Source organism: Saccopteryx leptura, chromosome 2, assembly GCF_036850995.1.
Source record: "Saccopteryx leptura isolate mSacLep1 chromosome 2, mSacLep1_pri_phased_curated, whole genome shotgun sequence".
NCBI lineage: Eukaryota > Metazoa > Chordata > Mammalia > Chiroptera > Emballonuridae > Saccopteryx > Saccopteryx leptura.
Window position 1 is genome coordinate 172503643 of NC_089504.1, and position 20618 is coordinate 172524260.

The 20618-nt window shown below is 37.4% G+C and overlaps 1 protein-coding gene across 2 annotated transcripts in view; it reads right to left on the reverse strand.

Annotated features, from left to right (window-relative positions):
- Positions 1-20618, reverse strand: part of MON2 (MON2 homolog, regulator of endosome-to-Golgi trafficking) — a 188946-nt gene that overhangs the window by 135825 nt on the left and 32503 nt on the right. For both annotated transcript variants that reach the window (XM_066369320.1, XM_066369319.1), the window contains exons 3-7: positions 14410-14537; positions 12679-12810; positions 12111-12240; positions 9287-9384; positions 7320-7445 (exon numbers count right to left, since the gene is read on the reverse strand). In XM_066369320.1, coding sequence (XP_066225417.1) covers positions 7320-7445; positions 9287-9384; positions 12111-12240; positions 12679-12810; positions 14410-14537 — 614 coding nt within the window. The remainder of the gene's footprint in view (positions 1-7319; positions 7446-9286; positions 9385-12110; positions 12241-12678; positions 12811-14409; positions 14538-20618) is intronic.

Genomic DNA, 20618 nt, shown 5'->3' on the forward strand with positions numbered 1-20618 from the left:
TACCAGAACTCCAACTGCCCTTTTGTCGTCCCACCTGGCTGCCTGACCTCACCCTTATTTACGGGATAATCACCCCTGATGCAGAAGAGTTCCAGAAAGCTGGTCAACCTACCCCAAGAAGGAGCATTCCAGAAAGCTGAAATCCTAAAACTGTAAAAAAGAACATACCAGAACTTTTGACTCAGTACCCCCTCAGGCTCTCCCAAACCCTATAAAATTTGCCTCATAATCTGTAACCGGTGCCCTTCTCCCTGGAGAAGTGCCTGGCAGGGTTCCTTTCTTCCTTTCAATAAAAGCCTATTACTCCGTTCTTTTTGGACTCCCTGGATTCCAACACCCAGTAAAATACAGTGTGTCTGTAAAGTCATGGTGCACTTTTGACTGGTCACAGGAAAGCAACAAAAGACGATAGAAATGTGAAATCTGCACCAAATAAAAGGAAAACTCTCCCGGTTTCATACCTATTCAGTGAAGTTCGATTGGGCTCACGCACAGATTTTTTAGAGCTCCTTAGGTAGCTATCCCGTATAGCCTCTACAGACTCGTCCCTGACTGATGGCCTACCAGAACAGGGTTTCTCCACCAAACTGCCGGTTTCCTCCAACTGCTTATCCCATCGAGTAATGTTATTCCTATGTGGTCGCGCTTCGTTATAAAGGCGCCGATATTCACGTTGCACTTTGGTCACGGATTCAAATTTAGAGAGCCACAGAACACACTGAATTTTCCTCTGTACTGTCCACATCTCGACTGGCATGGTCGTGGGCTGCTCCGCTATATACACAGTGTTACATCACCATCTGCGCATGCGTACATGCTGCCACATCATCCTACAGAAACTGGGAGGGTTTTCCTTTTATTTGGTGCAGATTTCATATTTCTATCGTCTTTTGTTGCTTTCCTGTGACCGGTCAGAAGTGCACCATGACTTTACGGATACACTGTAGATTTATACAAAAATCACAAAGCTATAAATAAGATAGTTATTCCCAGACAACCTGTGGTTCCAAATCCATACAATCTATTACCAGATATTCCAGTGGATTGCCAATATTTTTCAATGGTAATAAAGTCATGTAGTGCCTATTTGAGCATGTCTGTAAAATAAAAGGACAGGAATACCTCTTTGCCTTCACCTAGGAAGGTTATAAGTTTAGTTACACAGTAATGCCCCAGGGATATACAGAGTTCCACCTATTGTCTTAGATACTAAAAGCTGTTTGAATAGTACTGAATTTTCCAGAGATTTCACTCTAATCCAGTCCATAGATAAGATACATGATGCTCAGTGGTCAGCAAACCACGGCCTGTGAGCCACATATGGCTCTTTGGCCCCTTGAGTGTGGCTCTTCCACAAAATACCACATGCAGGCGCTACCTCGATAAGGAATGTGCCTACCTAAATAGTTTAAGTTTAAAAAATTTGGCTCTCAAAAGAAATTTCAATCGTTGTACTGTTGATATTTGGCTCAGTTGACTAATGAGTTTGCAGACCACCGCTCTAGGACAAGCTCCGATTCTCTATCTTTAGTGAAATACTTGGAATACCTCATGTTTAAAAATTGGTTACTAATTAACCCTGAAAATTCAGAGGAATATCATCTTTCAAAAACAAAGCAGCTTAAAGGATTTCTGAGTTTGACTGGATATTGTCTCAATTAGGTTCCAAGTTTTTATTACTAAGATCAAGTTTATATAAAGAACATGGAGATCATTATAGACCTATAAAATGTTATAGTCAGCAACTCGATTTCCGTAGCAAAAGGGCTGCCTCCCTGGATAAAGGATCTCTACTATAGCCATGTAATATAAACAAGCAAAGGAAATAGTTATGGACTCTTGCCTTTATTGTATAGATTCCTATTCAGGCTCGATCCAGGCTACTCCTGCTACCTGGGAAGCAGCATGTCATGCTATTTGTCACCTCTTAGAGTCCATCTCCATTCCTGGATGCCCTAAAGTCATTAAAACAGATAATAGCCCTTACTATACTTCTAAGACATTCCAAATAGCTTTACAAAACTGGAATATTAAAAAGGTTACAGGTATCCTTTATAATCCAACAGGACAGACCTGTATTGAATGTATTCACCATACCTTAAAAATCTATCTTAACAAACAAAAAAGGGAGAGTCAGGAGGAGAGATTCACCCCACAAGAACAACTGTATAAGGTTTATTTTGCTGTTAATTTTTTGAACATTTTCTCCTCTGGACTCACTGCATCCGAGAGGTATTTTATACCAGTCGAGCAACGGCCTAAGTCTCTCATGTTGTACCAGGATATATTAGCTGGCCCTGAGTGGCAGAATCCAATCAAATTATTAACTTAGACCTGTTGTAATTTTGTCATCAACAGGTCCTCTTTGAATAGCAGAAAAGAACTAGAAATGTGAAGCTTCATCATGAACTGGCATCAGCCCATAGAAAGCAACCCGGTTCCAGAGATCCAGAAGCCAATAATGAATACATCTCCAGAAATGAACTCAGAAAAGAAGAACACCTAACTCACTCCCAAAAACTCAGGGAGCACATGACATCACCTGGGACACTTTGAAACATCTAACCAGGCATGCTAAAGAACTTTTACAAAATACAGAAACACCAGTAAACCCTTAAAAACCTGTTTCTCTCCATGCTTGCTCTTTACCTTCCACTACAACCACCGAACCATCTATCTCTGTTAATCTCGACTGAAACGAAAAAGGGGGAGATGGGTGGGAATCACCCATCTAGTCTTGAACCCTCTATGTCTTGGATTGGGAAACTTTAGTTAAATGCCCTTAATGTCTCTTGGATGCAAACACCAAGAAGCTGTGTAAGTGACCTTGGTGCAGACACAAAGGAATGCCTGTGAACGGGCTTTAGAAAATTAGCCTAGAGGTTCTAGATTGCCTCTTCCTTGTGCTTGTTAATCAGCAAAAGAAAAAGAATATACTGACCCAAATTAGCCCTTTCTCCATGTCAGCAATATGGCCATTAGTCCTTCTTTTTCCTTATCACCTGGCCTCCCTCCCCTGTAATCCTGTTACCTCTGTTCTGCTTCTGATCAATTAAAGCTGAGGGAGAAGAAAAGTCAGGTCTTCTTTGCCTCCCTTGGCAGGACTCCCCCTCTTCCTCTTGACATCAGTTTGTGTCTTGAGTAGGTTTATTCCACGTGACACTGGTAGTTTCTAGTGGGCTAGAGTACTACAACTGTCTTAGACAGGGGTCCCCAAACTTTTTACATAGGGGGCCAGTTCTCTGTCCCTCAGACCGTTGGAGGGCCGGAGCATAAAAAAAACTATGAACAAATCCCTATGCACACTGCACATATCTTATTTTTAAGTAAAAAAACAAAACGGGAACAAATACAATATTTAAAATAAAGAACAAGTAAATTTAAATCAACAAACTGACCAGTATTTCAATGGGAACTATGCTCCTCTCACTGACCACCAATGAAACAGGTGCCCCTTCCAGAAGTGCATTGGGGGCCGGATAAATGGCCTCAGGGGGCCGCATGTGGCCCGTGGGCCGTAGTTTGGGGACCCCTGGTCTTAGATGTACTCCTGCCTTTCTGGTCTTGTGTTCTTAGTCTCTTTTATATTCTTATCCTTTTCAGCTTAACCATTTAATGCTGAGATTTCTCAGAGCTACAAAGTATCAAGCCCTAGCTTCCTAGTCTATGCTATCACCATCGGTGTTCTTATTCACTTACTATTTTCAGTTAGAAACTATAAGCCAGTGACATATAAATTTATAACCTCAGCCCAAAACCTGACTTCTGAGGTCAAGATGCAAAAATTCAACTAACATTTTGTGATAACTGAGTGTATTTAAAACTGAATAATCTATCCTTCATAATAAAAACATTACCTATAGAGTATTCCATCTTAGCAAGCAGTTCACTGCTCAAGTCAGAAAACTAGAAGTCGTCTTTGACTCATAAAGTAAATTACGTACTTCACTGATTTTATTCAGGAAAAGGTGAAAGTCTGCCTTTTCCCTCACCTACTATAATATTTCACTGATTTATTCAGAAATTACTGGCTAACTGCTAATATATACCAGGAAATGTGCTAGAGACAGGGATTCAGGGTTAAGTTCCATTTTGTCCTTCCCTTATAGAGCTTATTTTCTAGACACAGATTCTTAATCAGGGTCATTGTTCTGGAGTATTCTTTTCCTAGTTGACCTATTTCTCCCAACTACATACTCTTCATCCTTCAGGTAAAAGCTTCATGTTTGTTTTCATCACCAACTCTCCACCAGGCTTGGTACCTATATTATTCAGCCCCACAGCACTTTTTATACGTTTCCTTCAAAGCACTCATCACATCTCATTATTCTGTTAATATTTATTCTAAATTAGATTTGTAAGTGTCATAAGGCCAGAATTTTATGTTTTATTTAACTTCTATATCCTTGTCATAGAACACACAAACCAGCACATTCTAAGTGACTGGTAAATTTTGGTTGAATTGAGTAAATGATAAGTGAAAGAAAACAAATATTTCTCTCTCAATGAAAACTTTACAGGAGTAAATTCTAGCATCTTACACAGAAAATTCCTTTTTTTCCTCCTAACTTTGTGGGTACAATAAATCTGAAATTTAAAACATTTTCTCAAATTTTTCCTACAAAATCAGAAAATGCAATCCAAAGTATAGACATTTCTAATTAAATGATTTATTAATTCATTCATTTGCATATTTATCAAATACCAGCCACATGCCAGGCATTATTCTACCACATGCCAGGCATTATATTCTAAGCACTTATACAACAGTCAACTAAGTCCCTGCCTCACAGAGCTTACTCTCTTATAGGGAAAGAGAGAAAATAAACTAATGTACAAACACATATATGTCAGGAGGTAATAAGTGCTACAGAGAAAAATAAAGAGGAGCGCCCTGGCCGGTTGGCTCAGCGGGAGAGCGTCGGCCTAGCGTGAGGAGGACCCGGGTTCGATTCCGGCCAGGGCACACAGGAGAAGCGCCCATTTGCTTCTCCACCCCTCTGCCGCGCTTTCCTCTCTGTCTCTCTCTTCCCCTCCCGCAGCCAAGGCTCCATTGGAGCAAAGATGGCCCGGGCGCTGGGGATGGCTCTGTGGCCTCTGCCTCAGGCGCTAGAGTGGCTCTGGTCACAACAAGGCAACGCCCAGGATGGGCAGAGCATCGCCCCCTGGTGGGCAGAGCGTCGCCCCTGGTGGGTGTGCCGGGTGGATCCCGGTCGGGCACATGCGGGAGTCTGTCTGACTGTCTCTCCCTGTTTCGAGCTTCAGAAAACTGAAAAAAAAACAACAACAAAAAAAAACAACAAAAAATAAATAAATAAAAATAAAGAGGAGCAAGAAAGATAAGGATATTGGCATGAATAAAAAGTTGCTATTTTGTACAAAGTGATTGGGGAACGTTTATCTGATAAGTTGACCACTAAGCAAAGACCTCAAAGGAGTAAACAAACAAGCTATTTGAGGGAAAAGCATTCTAGACCCAGAAAAAAGTAAGCACAAAGGCCTGAAGCAGGAGTTGACCTGAGTCACTTAAGGAACAGTTAAGAATCACATCGTGGCTAAAAAGTAATGGTAAAAGGAAGAGTGAAAAAAGACAAGATAAAGGAACATTGGGGACTAGATCATGAAAAGTTCCACAGACCATAATTAGGACTTCCTCTTTTTCTCTGGAGAAAAAGGACATCTACAGAAACACTTTTACAAAAGATTGAAACAGATGCTTTTAAAGACCATTTTGGATGTGGTGTGTAAGTGACCATACAGAATGGGGCAAGTATAGATGCAAAGAGACCAGTTAGGAAGCTAATACAATAATTTAGGTAAGATGTGATTGATGGTGGCTTGGATTAGGATGATTGTGGTAAAACTTATATGAAGTGACTAGATCTTATATAAATTTTGAATGTAATCATTGGAATGTGTGGTGTGAATGAAAAGAGAAAATGAGAGAAACTAATTTGGAATCTGAATTAACATGAGTTCAAATCCCAACTCTGTCACTTACAAACTATGAAATCTTAGACAAATTAACTCTCTGAAAGTCTTAGCTTCCTCTTGTGAAAAGTCGGAATAATTGGTACTTCTCAGACATTTGTGAAGATTAAAGAGAATGGAATATATAAGGAATTTGGCACAGTCATAGCATATAGTAAGCAGTCAAAATGAGGTAGCTATTATGACTAGCATTTTATATAAGACTATTAGGTTACATTTAAACATTACTTATTCAAATAGAAAAAAGGAAACCATCAGTTAATATTCTTCATTATCCCCCAAAGTAATGACTATTAGCCTAATACATACCAAAAATTGTGAACTATGTACTAAAAATTTTAGTCCTAACTCCTAGCCTAAAGTATTTTCTACTGCTGTGGCACTAATTCACACATTTTGTAGGAAAGGACAAAGGATAAAATAGATGAATTAGGAAGACAGCATGGTAGGAAAAGAAGATAGAAAGGTAGAGGCCCTGGCCAGTGGCTTAGTAGATAGAGCATCAGCCTGGCGTATGGACATCCTGGGTTTGATTCCTGGTCAGGGCACACAGGAGAAGCAACAATCTGCTTCTCTTCCACTCTGTCTCCCTCTTCTCTCCCTCTTCCCCTCCCACAGCCAGTGGCTTGACTGGTTTTAGACTGGCCCAGCATGCCAAGGATAGCTCGGTTGGTCTGAGCACTTCAGCCTCAGCCACGAAAAATAGCTCAGTACTCAAGCATCTGCCCCAGACTGAGCTGCTGGATTGGGTACATGTGGAAATCTGCCTCACTATCTCCCCACCTCTCATCTTAAAAAAAAAAGTTTAAGATACGCTATTAACTAAAAATCCCTATATAAATCACTGAATCAATTTTGGACTTGAGCTTCCAACAAGTAAAATAAAAAGTTTGAATTCTTTCTTACTGTTTCTCCTGTTATCTGTTTTGAAATATTTTTATTGCACATAAAATTTATTAAGCATTGATTACTTCTTTTTTCATTTAAATTATCTAAAAGCACATAGCTATATATAAACAAGTAAAAATCAATACCAATTTCTTCCAGTTTTAAATATATAAAAATAGCTCACAAACCACATTTCCTCTTATACTCATTAACTTAGAAATACCTGACTAGATAGTCTCTAGGGGTTCCTTCTAATTTAAAATTTCAAGATGTAAGGGCGCTAGAAAAATGTAAGATAACACTACATTATTACAAGTCTAAAATCTAAGGGTATAATTTTTTGTATCTTTTAATACAGAATATATCCATGTTGCTTTCTTGAAAAATAGCTGTGAAAAAATTAAAAGAAATTTTGTTGCAAGATACTACAAATGGCTTACCTGTAAAAAGACTTGTGGAAAATCATTCAGGACTGACTCAAGTAATTCAAGGCCAAATGTTCGAGTCATTTCTATCATGCCTATTAACCAGTAAGGCGCATCGGCATTAACCAACTGACAAAGGTCCTAGGAAAGTAAGTCAAACAATAAATAAAAGCGCCCATCTGCTTCTCCACCCCTCCCCCTCTCCTTCCTCTCTGTCTCTCTCTTCCCCTCCCGCAGCAAGGCTCCATTGGAGCAAAGACGGCCCGGGCGCTGGGGATGGCTCCTTGGCCTCTGCCCCAGGCGCTAGAGTGGCTCTGGTCACAACAGAGCGACGCCCCGGAGGGCAAAGCATCGCCCCCTGGTGGGCAGAGCATCGCCCCCTGGTGGGCGTGCCAGGTGGATCCCGGTCGGGCGCATGCAGGAGTCTGTCTGACTGTCCCCGTTTCCAGCTTCGGAAAAATACAAAAAAAAACAAACTTATAGTTCAGGCCCTGGCTAGTTAGCTGAGTGGATAGAGTGTTGTTGGCCCAGCATATGGACATTGAGGGTTCAATTCCCAGTCAGGGCAAACATAAGAAGCGACCATATGTTTCTCTCCACCTTTTGCTCCCCCTTGCGTTGGCCCAGGCGCTGAGGATAGTTTGGTTGGTCTGAGCGTTGGCCTCAGGTGCTGAGGATAACTCAGTTGATTCGAATATCGGTCTCAGACTGGGTGAGTCCCAGTCAGAGCGCATGTGGGTGACTGTCTCACTATCTTCCCTCCTCTCAAAAAAAACAAACAACTTATAGTTCATAAAACTTTTTAATTTTTATTTTATTTATTCATTTTTAGAGCGAGAGGAGTGAGAGACAGAGAGAGGGAAGGGGGGAGGAGTAGGTAGGAAGCATCAACTCCCACATGTGCCTTGACCAGGCAAGCCCAGGGTTTTGAACTGGTGACCTTAGCATTCCAGGTCAGTGCTTTTATCCACAGTGTCACCACAGGTCAAGCTATAGTTCATAAAATTTTTAAAAATTATCTCTTCTGTATAGTAGTTGTTTTTACTCCTTGAAAATTAAGCATTGGTAATTCAGATTTTGACAAATTGTATTCTAATTATATAACTTTTAGAGTCGTACAACTATTGGCAAGAGTACACGGATAAAGCCCTGGCCAGCAAGCTCAGCGGTAGAGCGTCAGCCTTGCATGTGGAAGTCCCAGGTTCGATACCTGGCCAGAGCACACAGGAGAAATGCCCATTTGCTTCTCCAACCTTCCCCCTCTCCTTCCTCTCTATCTCTGTCTTCCCCTCCCAAAGCCAAGGCTCCACTGGAGCAAAGTTGGCCTGGGTGCTGAGGACGGCTCCATGGCCTCTGCCTCAGGTGCTAGAATGGTTCCGGCTAAAATGGAGCAACGCCCCAGATGGGCAGAGCATCGCGCCTGGTGGGTATGCCGGGTGGATCCCGGTCGGGCGCATGCAGGAGTCTGTCTCTCTGCCTCCCCACTTCTCACTTCAGAAAAATACAAAAAAAAAAAAAAAAAAAAGAATACACAGATAAATGAACATAAATATAGACAATATAGAGTACACAGACAAATGGTTAATTTATAACATTCTTTGAATCAAAATCCACTCAACCTTTTGATCAAAATTAATAAAATTTTCAGTACAGGTGAACTTTATTTTACTTAAAAAGATTTATTCATAACAAGTAATGTAAAAATCAGGTATTTGTATATCAAATTATACAAAATTAGACCATTTATTACTTAAATTTTCCTATTAAAATTATTTTATGACTGGTCATCCTTAATTTACCTAATTTCTAGTTGTATATTTAACTCATTTCCTTAAATAATAAAACATAACATTTTATTATGTTAATTAGCTACAGATGCTCTAATGTTTTTTAACTTTTTTGAAATACTACTTCTGACAATTTAAAATTTGACAATTTAAAAAGCAGACACTTAAAAAAATTATTTTTACTAACTGAAATACCTGGAAAAGCATATAAGCATCTTTAGCACAAGGTCTGAGGGTACTGACAGATCTTCTGTTACTATTTGCTTGGATCAGTGCTGGTTGTTCTATAATATCTGTAATCAAAATAAGACAGAGTTTAAGAGTTCATAATGACCTTAACAAATCAAATACTGCATACTATTTAATAGATATGCTTAAAATAAATACTTGTTTATAGGATTATAAAATTTAATTTAAAAACTATGCCTATAAATGAAAAAAACTGGTAATTGATTTTTATACAAAATGCGATAAAAAATCACTGTTCCCTTCCTTACATTCATTTTAATAAGGTTAGTGTCTTTGGTCATACATTTGATTTTCAGTCTCCCACTGTCCAGCCCTTTTAGTTCATGAATTTGAAATTCACATGATTTTTGAATATGCTCTTAAATACCAAACAAACATATAAAAGTTTACCACCATAATTAATCTTACATTATCTTACCATCGTCAAGAGAATTAACTGCTTGATCTGCCACAATTACTATGTCAGTTATAGGTATTAACTAGCTAAAAGACAGCTAGAATAGTGCTTCCTAACTCAGCATAAATGCCATTCACTAGTAAAATATCATCCATTTTATGATATCTAAAATATCATGTCACATTATATGACAGCCTATTTTAAATAAATGTTAACTTTATGACTACTTAAAAAAAGAGGTTCTAAGTATGTTTCTATCTTGTTAGAAAGTATGAAATGAGGTATTAGTTTTTAGTGACACATAGCTAAAACTACTGATCTAGGAATCATTGAGGTTACAAATATATTGGACACTCTGATTGGAAAACTGCCCTGTTTTACCCAATAAGTTTAATTTCCTAATATTTTAGACTGCTAAAAATCCAACTGTATTTCCCATAGGAAAAATACATAAAAATCAATATGCCAAAATTAGGGGAAATATTCTAATAAACCAACACATTCAGAATGCCTGATTCTAAATGTGAAGAATCTGATCAATGGTTAATTTTAGGAAAAGTGAAGTAGTTATTAGAGTAGGCAGCATTACCAATATTATCAGTTCTGCCGTTTTTACAAGTACTAATAAAAGAACACCAAATAAAATGGAAGACTGTATAGCAAGAGTTTAAGGCCCTTGCCTGTTAGCTTAGTCCATTGGTCAGCAAACTCATTAGTCAACAGAGCCATATATCAACAGTACAATGACTGAAGTTTCTTTTGAGAGCCAAATTTTTTAAACTTAAACTATATAGGTAGGTACACTCCTTATCGAGGTAGCGCCCGCATGTGGTATTTTGTGGAAGAGCCACACTCAAGGGGCCAAAAGCTGCATGTGGCTCGCGCGAGCGGCAGTTTGCCAACCAGGGGCTTAGTCAATTAGAGTGTTGTCTAACAACAGGTTGTAGGTTTGATCCTGGTCAGGGTACAAATGGGAAGCAACTAATGAATGAACAATTAAGTGGAACAACAAATGAATGCTTCTTTCTTTCTGTCAAAAGCAATCAAAAAAAGTAAGAAAAAAACTTATGTACTATAAAGGGAAAAGTAGTTTAATCTTTTGTTTCCTGACAGTACAAAGCAGAAAGATTGCTCATAATGGTAGCACCTTATGATCTTTTCAACTAACTATGAAAACATATTTGCTTTCAACTAACTATGAAAACAAATTTGCTTTATTATCCAATAAGGATAATAAAGAATAAAAATATAATTTCTATAGTTATAAGTTATCAAACTATAAAAACTATAACATTATATGAAAGGACATGTTTCTAAGGTTTTAGAAAATTTTTAAAATTACAACAGAAATGTTAAAAATTACAATAAAGATATTTGATGAAAACAGAAGATTAATCTTTACATAATATAAATATTCCTTATTAACACATATTAATAAACAGACAAAACTTCTTATGAGGGAAACCCATTCTTGGAAATTTACACGAAAGAGATAATTCAAATGGAAACAATATATAATATATAGGAAGATACTCAAAACAATAGTAAAATATTGAACACAATGTAAATGTACACAGGAGACCAGCTCATTAAATTTTAGAAGAGCCCTGGCCAGTTGGCTTAGCGGTAGAGCGTCGGCCTAGCGTGCGGAGGACCCGGGTTCGATTCCTGGCCAGGGCACATAGGAGAAGCGCCCATTTGCTTCTCCACCCCTCCGCCGCGCTTTCCTCTCTGTCTCTCTCTTCCCCTCCCGCAGCCAAGGCTCCATTGGAGCAAAGATGGCCCGGGCGCTGGGCATGGCTCTGTGGCCTCTGCCTCAGGCGCTAGAGTGGCTCTGGTCGCAATATGGCGAAGCCCAGGATGGGCAGAGCATCGCCCCCTGGGGGGCAGAGCACCGCCCCTGGTGGGTGTGCCGGGTGGATCCCGGTCGGGCGCATGCGGGAGTCTGTCTGACTGTCTATCCCCGTTTCCAGCTTCAGAAAAATGAAAAAAAAAAAAAAAAAAAAAAAAAAAAAAAAAATTTTAGAAGAATAACAAAATATAATGCAACCATTAAAATTACAAAAATGGAAAAGTAACATGAAAAATAAATATAATGTAATCTTTGGCTAAAAATAGATATGACAGTATATTTGGTATAAAATGTGAAATTATCTTTACTATAAAATTATGCATATATTAGAAACAAACAAACAAAAAGAGGTGATAAATAGTGGAAGATTTATTTTTTGAATTGCCATTATCAATATATATTTTTAAAGTATTCTCATTTATAGGTAACCTAAGTTCATAGGAAACAGGCTGAACATCAATAAAAGAGAAATAATGGATGTAAGAATCACCCACTGTAAAAGAAAACTTTTGTCACTTTACCTCTGTGTCGTTCATCTTCAGCAACCATTCTCTCAAAAACAACAGTAACTACTTGTCTTACTGTAGCAGCAGCTGTGTTATTGGTAATATTATCTTTTGTGAAGTGTAGCCGAAGACAAAGAACAATTGCCTAAAAAAAACAATTTTCATTTAGTGTGAAATTAAGACTAAAGACCATGACTGCTACATTTTATCTGATGTAACCCAAAGTTAAATAATTTATGTTTGGCTGTCTCAATCACAAATACTACAAGTCCTACCCTCTCATACAATAAAACTACAAAAATCCTTGTATTTTGAAATAATTCAAACTCTTAGTAAATATATAGCCATATAAGATTAGCTAAGGTCATGTAAAATATACCTTTTACAATTTGGTTCCTTTAATGGCTGTGCTTTATTTCTCCACAATGACTTGCTTTGCAAATAATAAGTACTCAAAGTTTGTTATAGCAATAAATTATCTGTAGGGAAGTTGCCTTTGATTCAAATGAGGCTTTTCTCTTTTAGCCAGCTAATTCAAATACTGTCTCAAAGCACTATGAACTTTGTCAAATAGGCTTCCTACCTTAGATAGTGCCTCATCATGCACTACTGTATTGGTTGTTAAAAGAACAAGAACAGTTTGAAGTAGTTTAAGTTCTTCAAGACTATTTTCCATTAGCTGCCAAAGCATGTTAATTATACTTCCAGCTGCAGTCTGTAAAATAATTATTTTAATTATTGTCAACAAATAAAATATAAATGCTTAAGTCCCTAAATAAGAAAAGTATACAATTATTAACTAACCTGGAGAGACTTTCTTGATCATGATAACAAAACGCATGTTTCTAGACATATAGATCCAAATACATGTCTCTCAACTATTTTGAGACTTACAATCAATCGCATTTCTTCTCAAAAAATAAATTTCCTTAAGATATAATATACCATTTGAATATTTGCAAATAACATGGGGTTCTGAAATACATAGTCAAAATCAAAGCTCAGGTCTACATTTCATTTGCACACTGATGAATATGGACACAAATTACCTAAGTGTTTGCTATTGTATCTTTTTATTTCATCTATAATATGTTATAGAAAAAACAAAATGCAATTTAAATTAACAACATATCTATAACCTTAATTAAATTTCACATTGTTTAAAATGCTATACTAAAGACAAAAGAATTTACCACTTCTATTAAAGTAACTTATGAAGTACAAAGTTAAGGTTAACAGTATTACATTTAAAAGCAGGATGCAGATTCATAGTGATGAAGCCTTTTCCTTGTTTTATCATCATAAGATTAGCTACAAACAATACACTGAATGAACAATAAATTATCACTTCAGATAATCTAGGAAACAGTCATGACTTTCCCTCCTACTTTAAATTTTTTTTAAATTTTTTTAAAGACTTTATTCATTTTAGAGAGGAAAGAGAGAAATAGAGAGAGAGAAGGGGGGGGGGGGACAGGAAGCATCAACTCCCATATGTGCCTTGGCCAGAAAAGCCCAGAGTTTCGAGCCAGTGACCTCAGCATTCCAGGTTGATGCTTTATCCAATGCACCACCACAGGTCAGGTCAAAAAATTTCTGACTTATATATCTTTAATAATATTAAAATTTTGCGTGGTTCTAAAAATTATCATCTATATTACTGAACTGTGACTACTATAACTGACTTTAAAAATGCACTTCACGGCCCTGGCCGGTTGGCTCAGCGGTAGAGCGTCGGCCTAGCGTGCGGAGGACCCGGGTTCGATTCCCGGCCAGGGCACATAGGAGAAGCGCCCATTTGCTTCTCCACCCCTCCGCCGCGCTTTCCTCTCTGTCTCTCTCTTCCCCTCCCGCAGCCAAGGCTCCATTGGAGCAAAGATGGCCCGGGCGCTGGGCATGGCTCTGTGGCCTCTGCCTCAGGCGCTAGAGTGGCTCTGGTCGCAATATGGCGACGCCCAGGATGGGCAGAGCATCGCCCCCTGGGGGGCAGAGCATCGCCCCTGGTGGGCGTGCCGGGTGGATCCCGGTCGGGCGCATGCGGGAGTCTGTCTGACTGTCTATCCCCGTTTCCAGCTTCAGAAAAATGAAAAAAAAAACAAAAACAAAAAACAAAAAATGCACTTCACTTTCATTCATTATTTATGAGTGCTTAATAATGAAATAATTTGCTAATCTTTTAAAATTAAACCATGTCCTTCAAGCACATTGTTAGTCATAAAACAGGTCTACATTAAATATCAGGTATTTTTCATTTTCCCCTATGAAAACTGATTTGATTCTTAGGTGCATAGTTCAGATAAAATCTTCACATTACCTCAGATACTACCTCATGTGACATGAGTCTCTGAATGGCAGCCAAACATAGCTGTGTGATCTTCGGTTCCTTGGTTCCACAACCCATTAGAAAAGGCTGAACAACCTCTGAGCTGTTCTCTTTCAATGCTTTATTTAGAACACACATAAAGTAAATTATTAAATCTAATCCATAAATAACAATACACTTTTATATAATTACAATCAGTAACGACAATTAAAAACCACTTTATATAAAATAAACATGAAAACAAAAATAAACTATAAGAGTTAAAACACTTCAAATAAATGCTCCAAACTCTGAAGCTAAACCCCACCCCTGAACTACAGCTCTGCCATGCCTTTCTCCTGACAATCCATCCATTGGTTCTTCTTCTGCTAGACTCTTTAAGGTCAACTACTCAGAAGTTCTAGCCTGACTCAGATAAGCAGGCTATTTCTCAACAGTGCATAAGGGAAAACAGGAATAAAAATTCATATTATAGAACAGAAAAGGTAACTTAAAATAGTATACACATCATCCCACCATACTTTTGAATGTTCAGAAACTCCCCATAATTTCATTATATGCCTTGAATTTACAGAGGCTTAATTTCTTCTTCAAGATTTAAGTTCACTGAAAACAATAATTTACTCCTTTTATTAATGAAACATTAATCATCTGGATAAATAAACTATAATTCCAAATCTTAATTTAACTCCTTCTACAAAACCAATTCCTACAGAAGTTTAAAAGTGGCAACAAAAATGTAAAGGGTTAGAAAATTCATAAACTGAATTACATATAATTAAATTTATAAAATGAAATTAAATCAATACACACTGAATGGCTACACAAAGATGATTAAGACATGTTTGTCACCCTCAGGGAATTTGAATAAATAACATGGAATTCTGAATCAAGAGCACATTAAACTGATGTGTTTGGTATATGCTTTCAAAGGTACTATACCTATCAATTATTTTTTGAGGTTAAGACTTGAAATAAAGACATACAATTTTCAGTTTTATCAAGTTATTCAAAAGAAATTATGAGAAAGTCATCCAGAATAACCATTAAAAGTATAAAACTAATGTTAACATTAATTTTACCATTTATATCCCTATCTTTCTGTTACCAAAGCTGCCTTTATGGTATAGTAAATAAAGACTACACTTTCTTACACCATGCTCTGTAAAGTCCCTCAGTACGCCAGCATTAATTAGTGAGTTAGAACAGCAAAGAGGTGGCAAATATGACTTGCAAAGAACAGTTTTCAAAAGGACTCCCTTGCCTTATTTCCTTGCTTTCCTCTGCATAAAGGATTTGAGTCAAACCCAGAGACATAAATTTTCCATAACAATCTTTCAAAACATTTATATAGATTATTAAAAGACTGTGATAAAGCTCTGAAGCAGTAGATATTCTGCCATATTCAATCCTGCCAGAACCACTGAACTATGAGGCTACCCCTAACTCTGCTGAACATTACTAATTATTAAATGTTGTTCAGGCACATAAACATTTCAAAAGTAACACACTGCATTTATTAATTTTTATGTTAACATGTGCTTTTCATTTCAGTATCATATAATCAAATAGAGTATACAGGGCATGACTTGACCAAGCAACAAGTGAGTATGTGGTACAGCCAGAATTTGAAAATGTCTTCTAACTCCAGGTTCACTATTTTTTCCCATAACATTATATCACCACTCTATAAAGTAAATAGCACTTGATACAAATGGAAGTAAAAAGAATTAAAAGTATGTATTTAAGAAGAACCAATAATCTGCATTTTTATTAAAGTTATCTACCACCTGTAGTCTTCAGATAAACGAAGGAAAGAGATCCTGTCTTCACAGAAGGAAAAACCATGTATTTTTATAGAGTCACTAATGACAATGATTTTGAGACACATTCATAATATCACACAAAAAAAATCATTGCCAATTAAATTATGATACAATGTATACTAATAACTTAAATTTTTCCTTACAATTTCATCCTCTAAGCCAGTGGTAGTCAACCTGGTCCCTACCGCCCACTAGTGAGTGTTCCAGCTTTCATGGTGGGCGGTAGCGGAGCAACCAAAGTATAAATAAAAAGAAAAACTTAACTATAGTAAGTTGTTTTATAAAGATTTATTCTGCCAAAATTAGCGAAAATCCGACATAAAGTACTTGGTAAGTAATTATTATTATATGCTTTAACTTGCTGTAACTCTGCTTTATATATTTTATAAAGTTACTTCCCTACTTTATAAATCACCATTACTGTGGAACCGGTGGGCAGTTAGAAAATTTTACTACTAACAGAGATACAAAAGTGGGTGGTAGGTATAAAAAGGTTGACTACCCCTGCCATCAAGAGCACTGGAGATGGCTCATTTCTTGAAAGAATACTTCACTATAGTCTCTGAGATCTAAACCAATGATACCCACATATTGATGCTATATGTTTTTTTTACTCAACATAAAATATTAACAGTTTTTGTACAACTAAGATGACATTTTAAATAGCAATTAAACTTATGTAATATCAACAATGTATATAAAGATGTGCTAATATGAACAACTATAAACAAGTTCACACATGCATTGAAAAAAAAAAAAACTAAAAAACTACCTGGCCCACAGTGATTCTTAGATGCACTCAATTGTATGATGCATACCAATTTGGGGAATATAAAATGTGAAAGAACTGTGCATATTCAAATGAATAAAAAAAGGTGAGTTATAAAGAAATCTTGTATACATGGTCACAGTTATCCAGGTATATCAAGCTGAGATAAACTTAAGATAGTGATAAAAATAACTTTTAAGAACTTCATTTTAATGTAATTCAAAGGAACCAAACATTTACCTCTGATTTCCTTCCTACTGGTTTCCCTCCCTGTTTATATAATAGTCAAAGGGAAGTTTCCATGTTACATGGAATACAGTGGTCCCTCATCTATAGCCGGGATTAGGTTCCAGAATCCCCTGCGATAGGCAAAAATCCGCAAAGTAGTGACCTTATATTTATTTTATTATTTACATATTTTTTAAGATTTTATAAACCATCCTCACACTCTTATAAACCTTTCCCACAATTATTAACCTTCCCCACATTCTTATAAACAATTTCTATGCTCTTGTACACTTTCTACACTCTTAAATCTACGTAATTTTAACAACATATAAAATGCTATTTGCAGGAGAGGAGGAGCCTAATGCTACAGTTGCTGAGCCAATCAGTGCCCAAGTTACAGAACACAGTGCTCTGGTTAGTAGCCTCCCAACCACTAGCCAATAGTGCACAGTGTACGATCTCACGTGCGCAAACTAGCTCAAGCAGAAGCGACTATAGCTACTACATTTTCCATACATGCAAACTTTTGTCTACTCATCTGCTGTACGCTACATATTTTGACTTAATCCTCTTTTAATGTTTTAATTAATATTTTTATATATTTTATATTGTTTTCAATTTTTTAGGCTAGAAAAAGGCTTCTTTTATGGCAAAATAATTAAAATAATACATAAAATACCTATATACTGCAAATTCCCATGATAAAGCAAAAGATCCACGATACAAAATTAGATATATACAATTTAAAAATCCGCAATACAATTAGTGAAAAGTGAACCACAATATGGCTAGGGACGACTGTAGATGATCAAGAAAAAATAAACCTGTTGATCTATTCTCTCTGTTCAAGCACAGCATGAAAAACAAAAACATATCCTCCATATCCAGATCACAACGCAATAAAAGAAAGATAATCAGGAAAAATAAAAAACCCACATTTTTCCTTCTTTTAAAAGTGTGAGTTGTCCTAAAAAGCAAAAATTAATCTTACCCTTCTATGAGACAGCTGCTCCCTTTTGTATACAATAATTTTAATGACATACTATTTAAGCCTAGTCTTATATAAAAACCTTATGGGCTTAGACTGTAGAAGTCACATGGAAGAAAAGGCTGTGTAGCAATGTAAAGACATCTATTTTGCTTTAACCATCTTTTATCATTCCAGTAAAAGAAGAGAAAGTCCACTTTTCCATCAAAATTTTCTATTTCAATTTCCATTTGAATATAAAGATTGAGAGGGCCCTAGCCGGCTGGCTCAGTGGTAGAGCGTCAGCCTAGTAAGTGGATGTCTCAGATTCAATTCCCAGTCAGGGCACACAGGAGAAGTGACTATATGCTTCTCCACTCTACCTCTTCTCTCTCTCTCTTTCTCTCTCTCTTCTACCTCAGCTATGTCTGATTGAGCGCTTAGGCCAACAGGAACTGAGGATGGCTCTGTGGAGCATCTCTCTCAGGCACTAAAAATAATTTGGTTGCGAAAAAGACCCGAGACAGGGGTTGCCCATGGATCCCGGTTCAGGCGCATGTGGAAGTCAGTCTCTCTATCTACCCTCTTCTCACTTGGAAAAGGTAAAAAGAAAAAAATAGCTTTTGGGAATTTAAAAAAAAAAACACAATATTTTCTTCTTAAGTCGCCTAATAAACATAACTACTTTATTAGAATAACAATGTGTTTAATAACTATATTTTATTTCCAAATTTCGTAATTGTGAGATTAAATGATGTACTTTCACACACCTGAAAGAGGTCCAGCAGGTCCCCATATCCTAGGGGTTTCTCTGCTCTGAGGAGTTTCACTACATAATTGCAGTTTTTATCTTGCAGAGAAAAACTTAAACTAGGATATCTCACTATGACTCACATTAATAGGGACTAATAAAAGTTTCATTATGATAAATTTTAATGGTCATTAAATAAAAAATCATAATTCCTGTGAAACAAAAAAAATATTATGTGGAAACAATTGCTATCCACAAAACCATTCAAGTCTACTTAGGGAAAAGACATTCCTAACATTAAAAAAAGTTTTTAATTGTTCAAAAGGTCTGAAAATGTTTTAAATGATTCCAGAACTGAAGGACAAATAAAAGTATGGGCAGCCTCATACTAAAAGTACATTATTGGAAAAGGAAGGATTACTTAACATAATGTTTGTACATTTACAAAAGAAAATCTAGGTCCTCATGTCATCCCATTTATTAAGAAAAAAATCAAACTACTGTGGTACCTTGACACACAAGCACTTGAAATCACGAGCAATTTGAGAGACAAGAAGTCACTTGCGGGATTTTTTGCTTTAAGTCACAAGTGGATATTTGAATGAAAAGTGTTGAGCAAATGAGTTTATAAAATTTGTGGGACCTGAAGATGGCAGCGGAGTAGGCAGACGCACAGACACCCAGCTCTCACCACCAAACTGGAATACAAATCAATTTAGGAAAAAATCAGCGTGAAAAACCAACTCCGGACTATAAAAACAGCTCTCATAAACCAAGGAGCAAAGAAGAAGCCACAACAAACCTGGTAGGGAGAGCCTGAATCTCCCCTGCTTACAGGAACGGAGGGGGGGGGGTGAGGCTGAGAGTCCAGAGGGGATCTCACTCCAGGGAAAAGAGCAGAAAATACTGCTCACAGTCACTTACCTGGCGACCAGGGAGCAAGGTGTGTTGAAAAGACCACCTTATCTCCCAAGTGGAAAGCAGAGAGAGAGGGACAGACTGTGAGGGGCAAAGGCATGCAGGAGACGACCTAAAAAAGCTGACTCATCCATGCTGGAGGCAGCCATAACTGGGGGAGGGATGGATCCTTCCACAAAACAGTACTGAATTGCTTCCAGATCAGAGATCTCCAGACATCTCTCCAGCTCCAATCAGCGCAACAAGACATAGCTGAAAACAAGAAGTAGGGAGGAGGGGCAGTAACTCAGGTCTCCATGGAGATCTGAGATACACCTCCCCCGACTGAGGCTGAGAAAACACCCTGCCACCAGAGAGATTAGTTGGTGGAAGAGGCCTTCAGAGTCTCAGTTTACACCCATCTCATTCCTGAATACAGTTTCAAGGAAGACCCCTACTGAGATCAATAAACAAGACTATCACCTGTTAAGAAAACAAACAAATCAAGACTCCAAAACTGCCCAAATCGGAAAGTGGATTACAAATAATAGCTGATTCCAACCCAAGAAGACCTAGAAATAACACAATTGAAAACTAGAGGCAGACAACACCAAGCCTAGACTCAACCAACTCTACAAACAAAACACCAAAACACAGATAATGAGAAGACAAAGAAGTGCAATCCAAATGAAACCACAAGAGAAATCTTCAGGAGATGATCTGAGAGATATAGACATAATCAAACTTCCAGATACGGAGCTC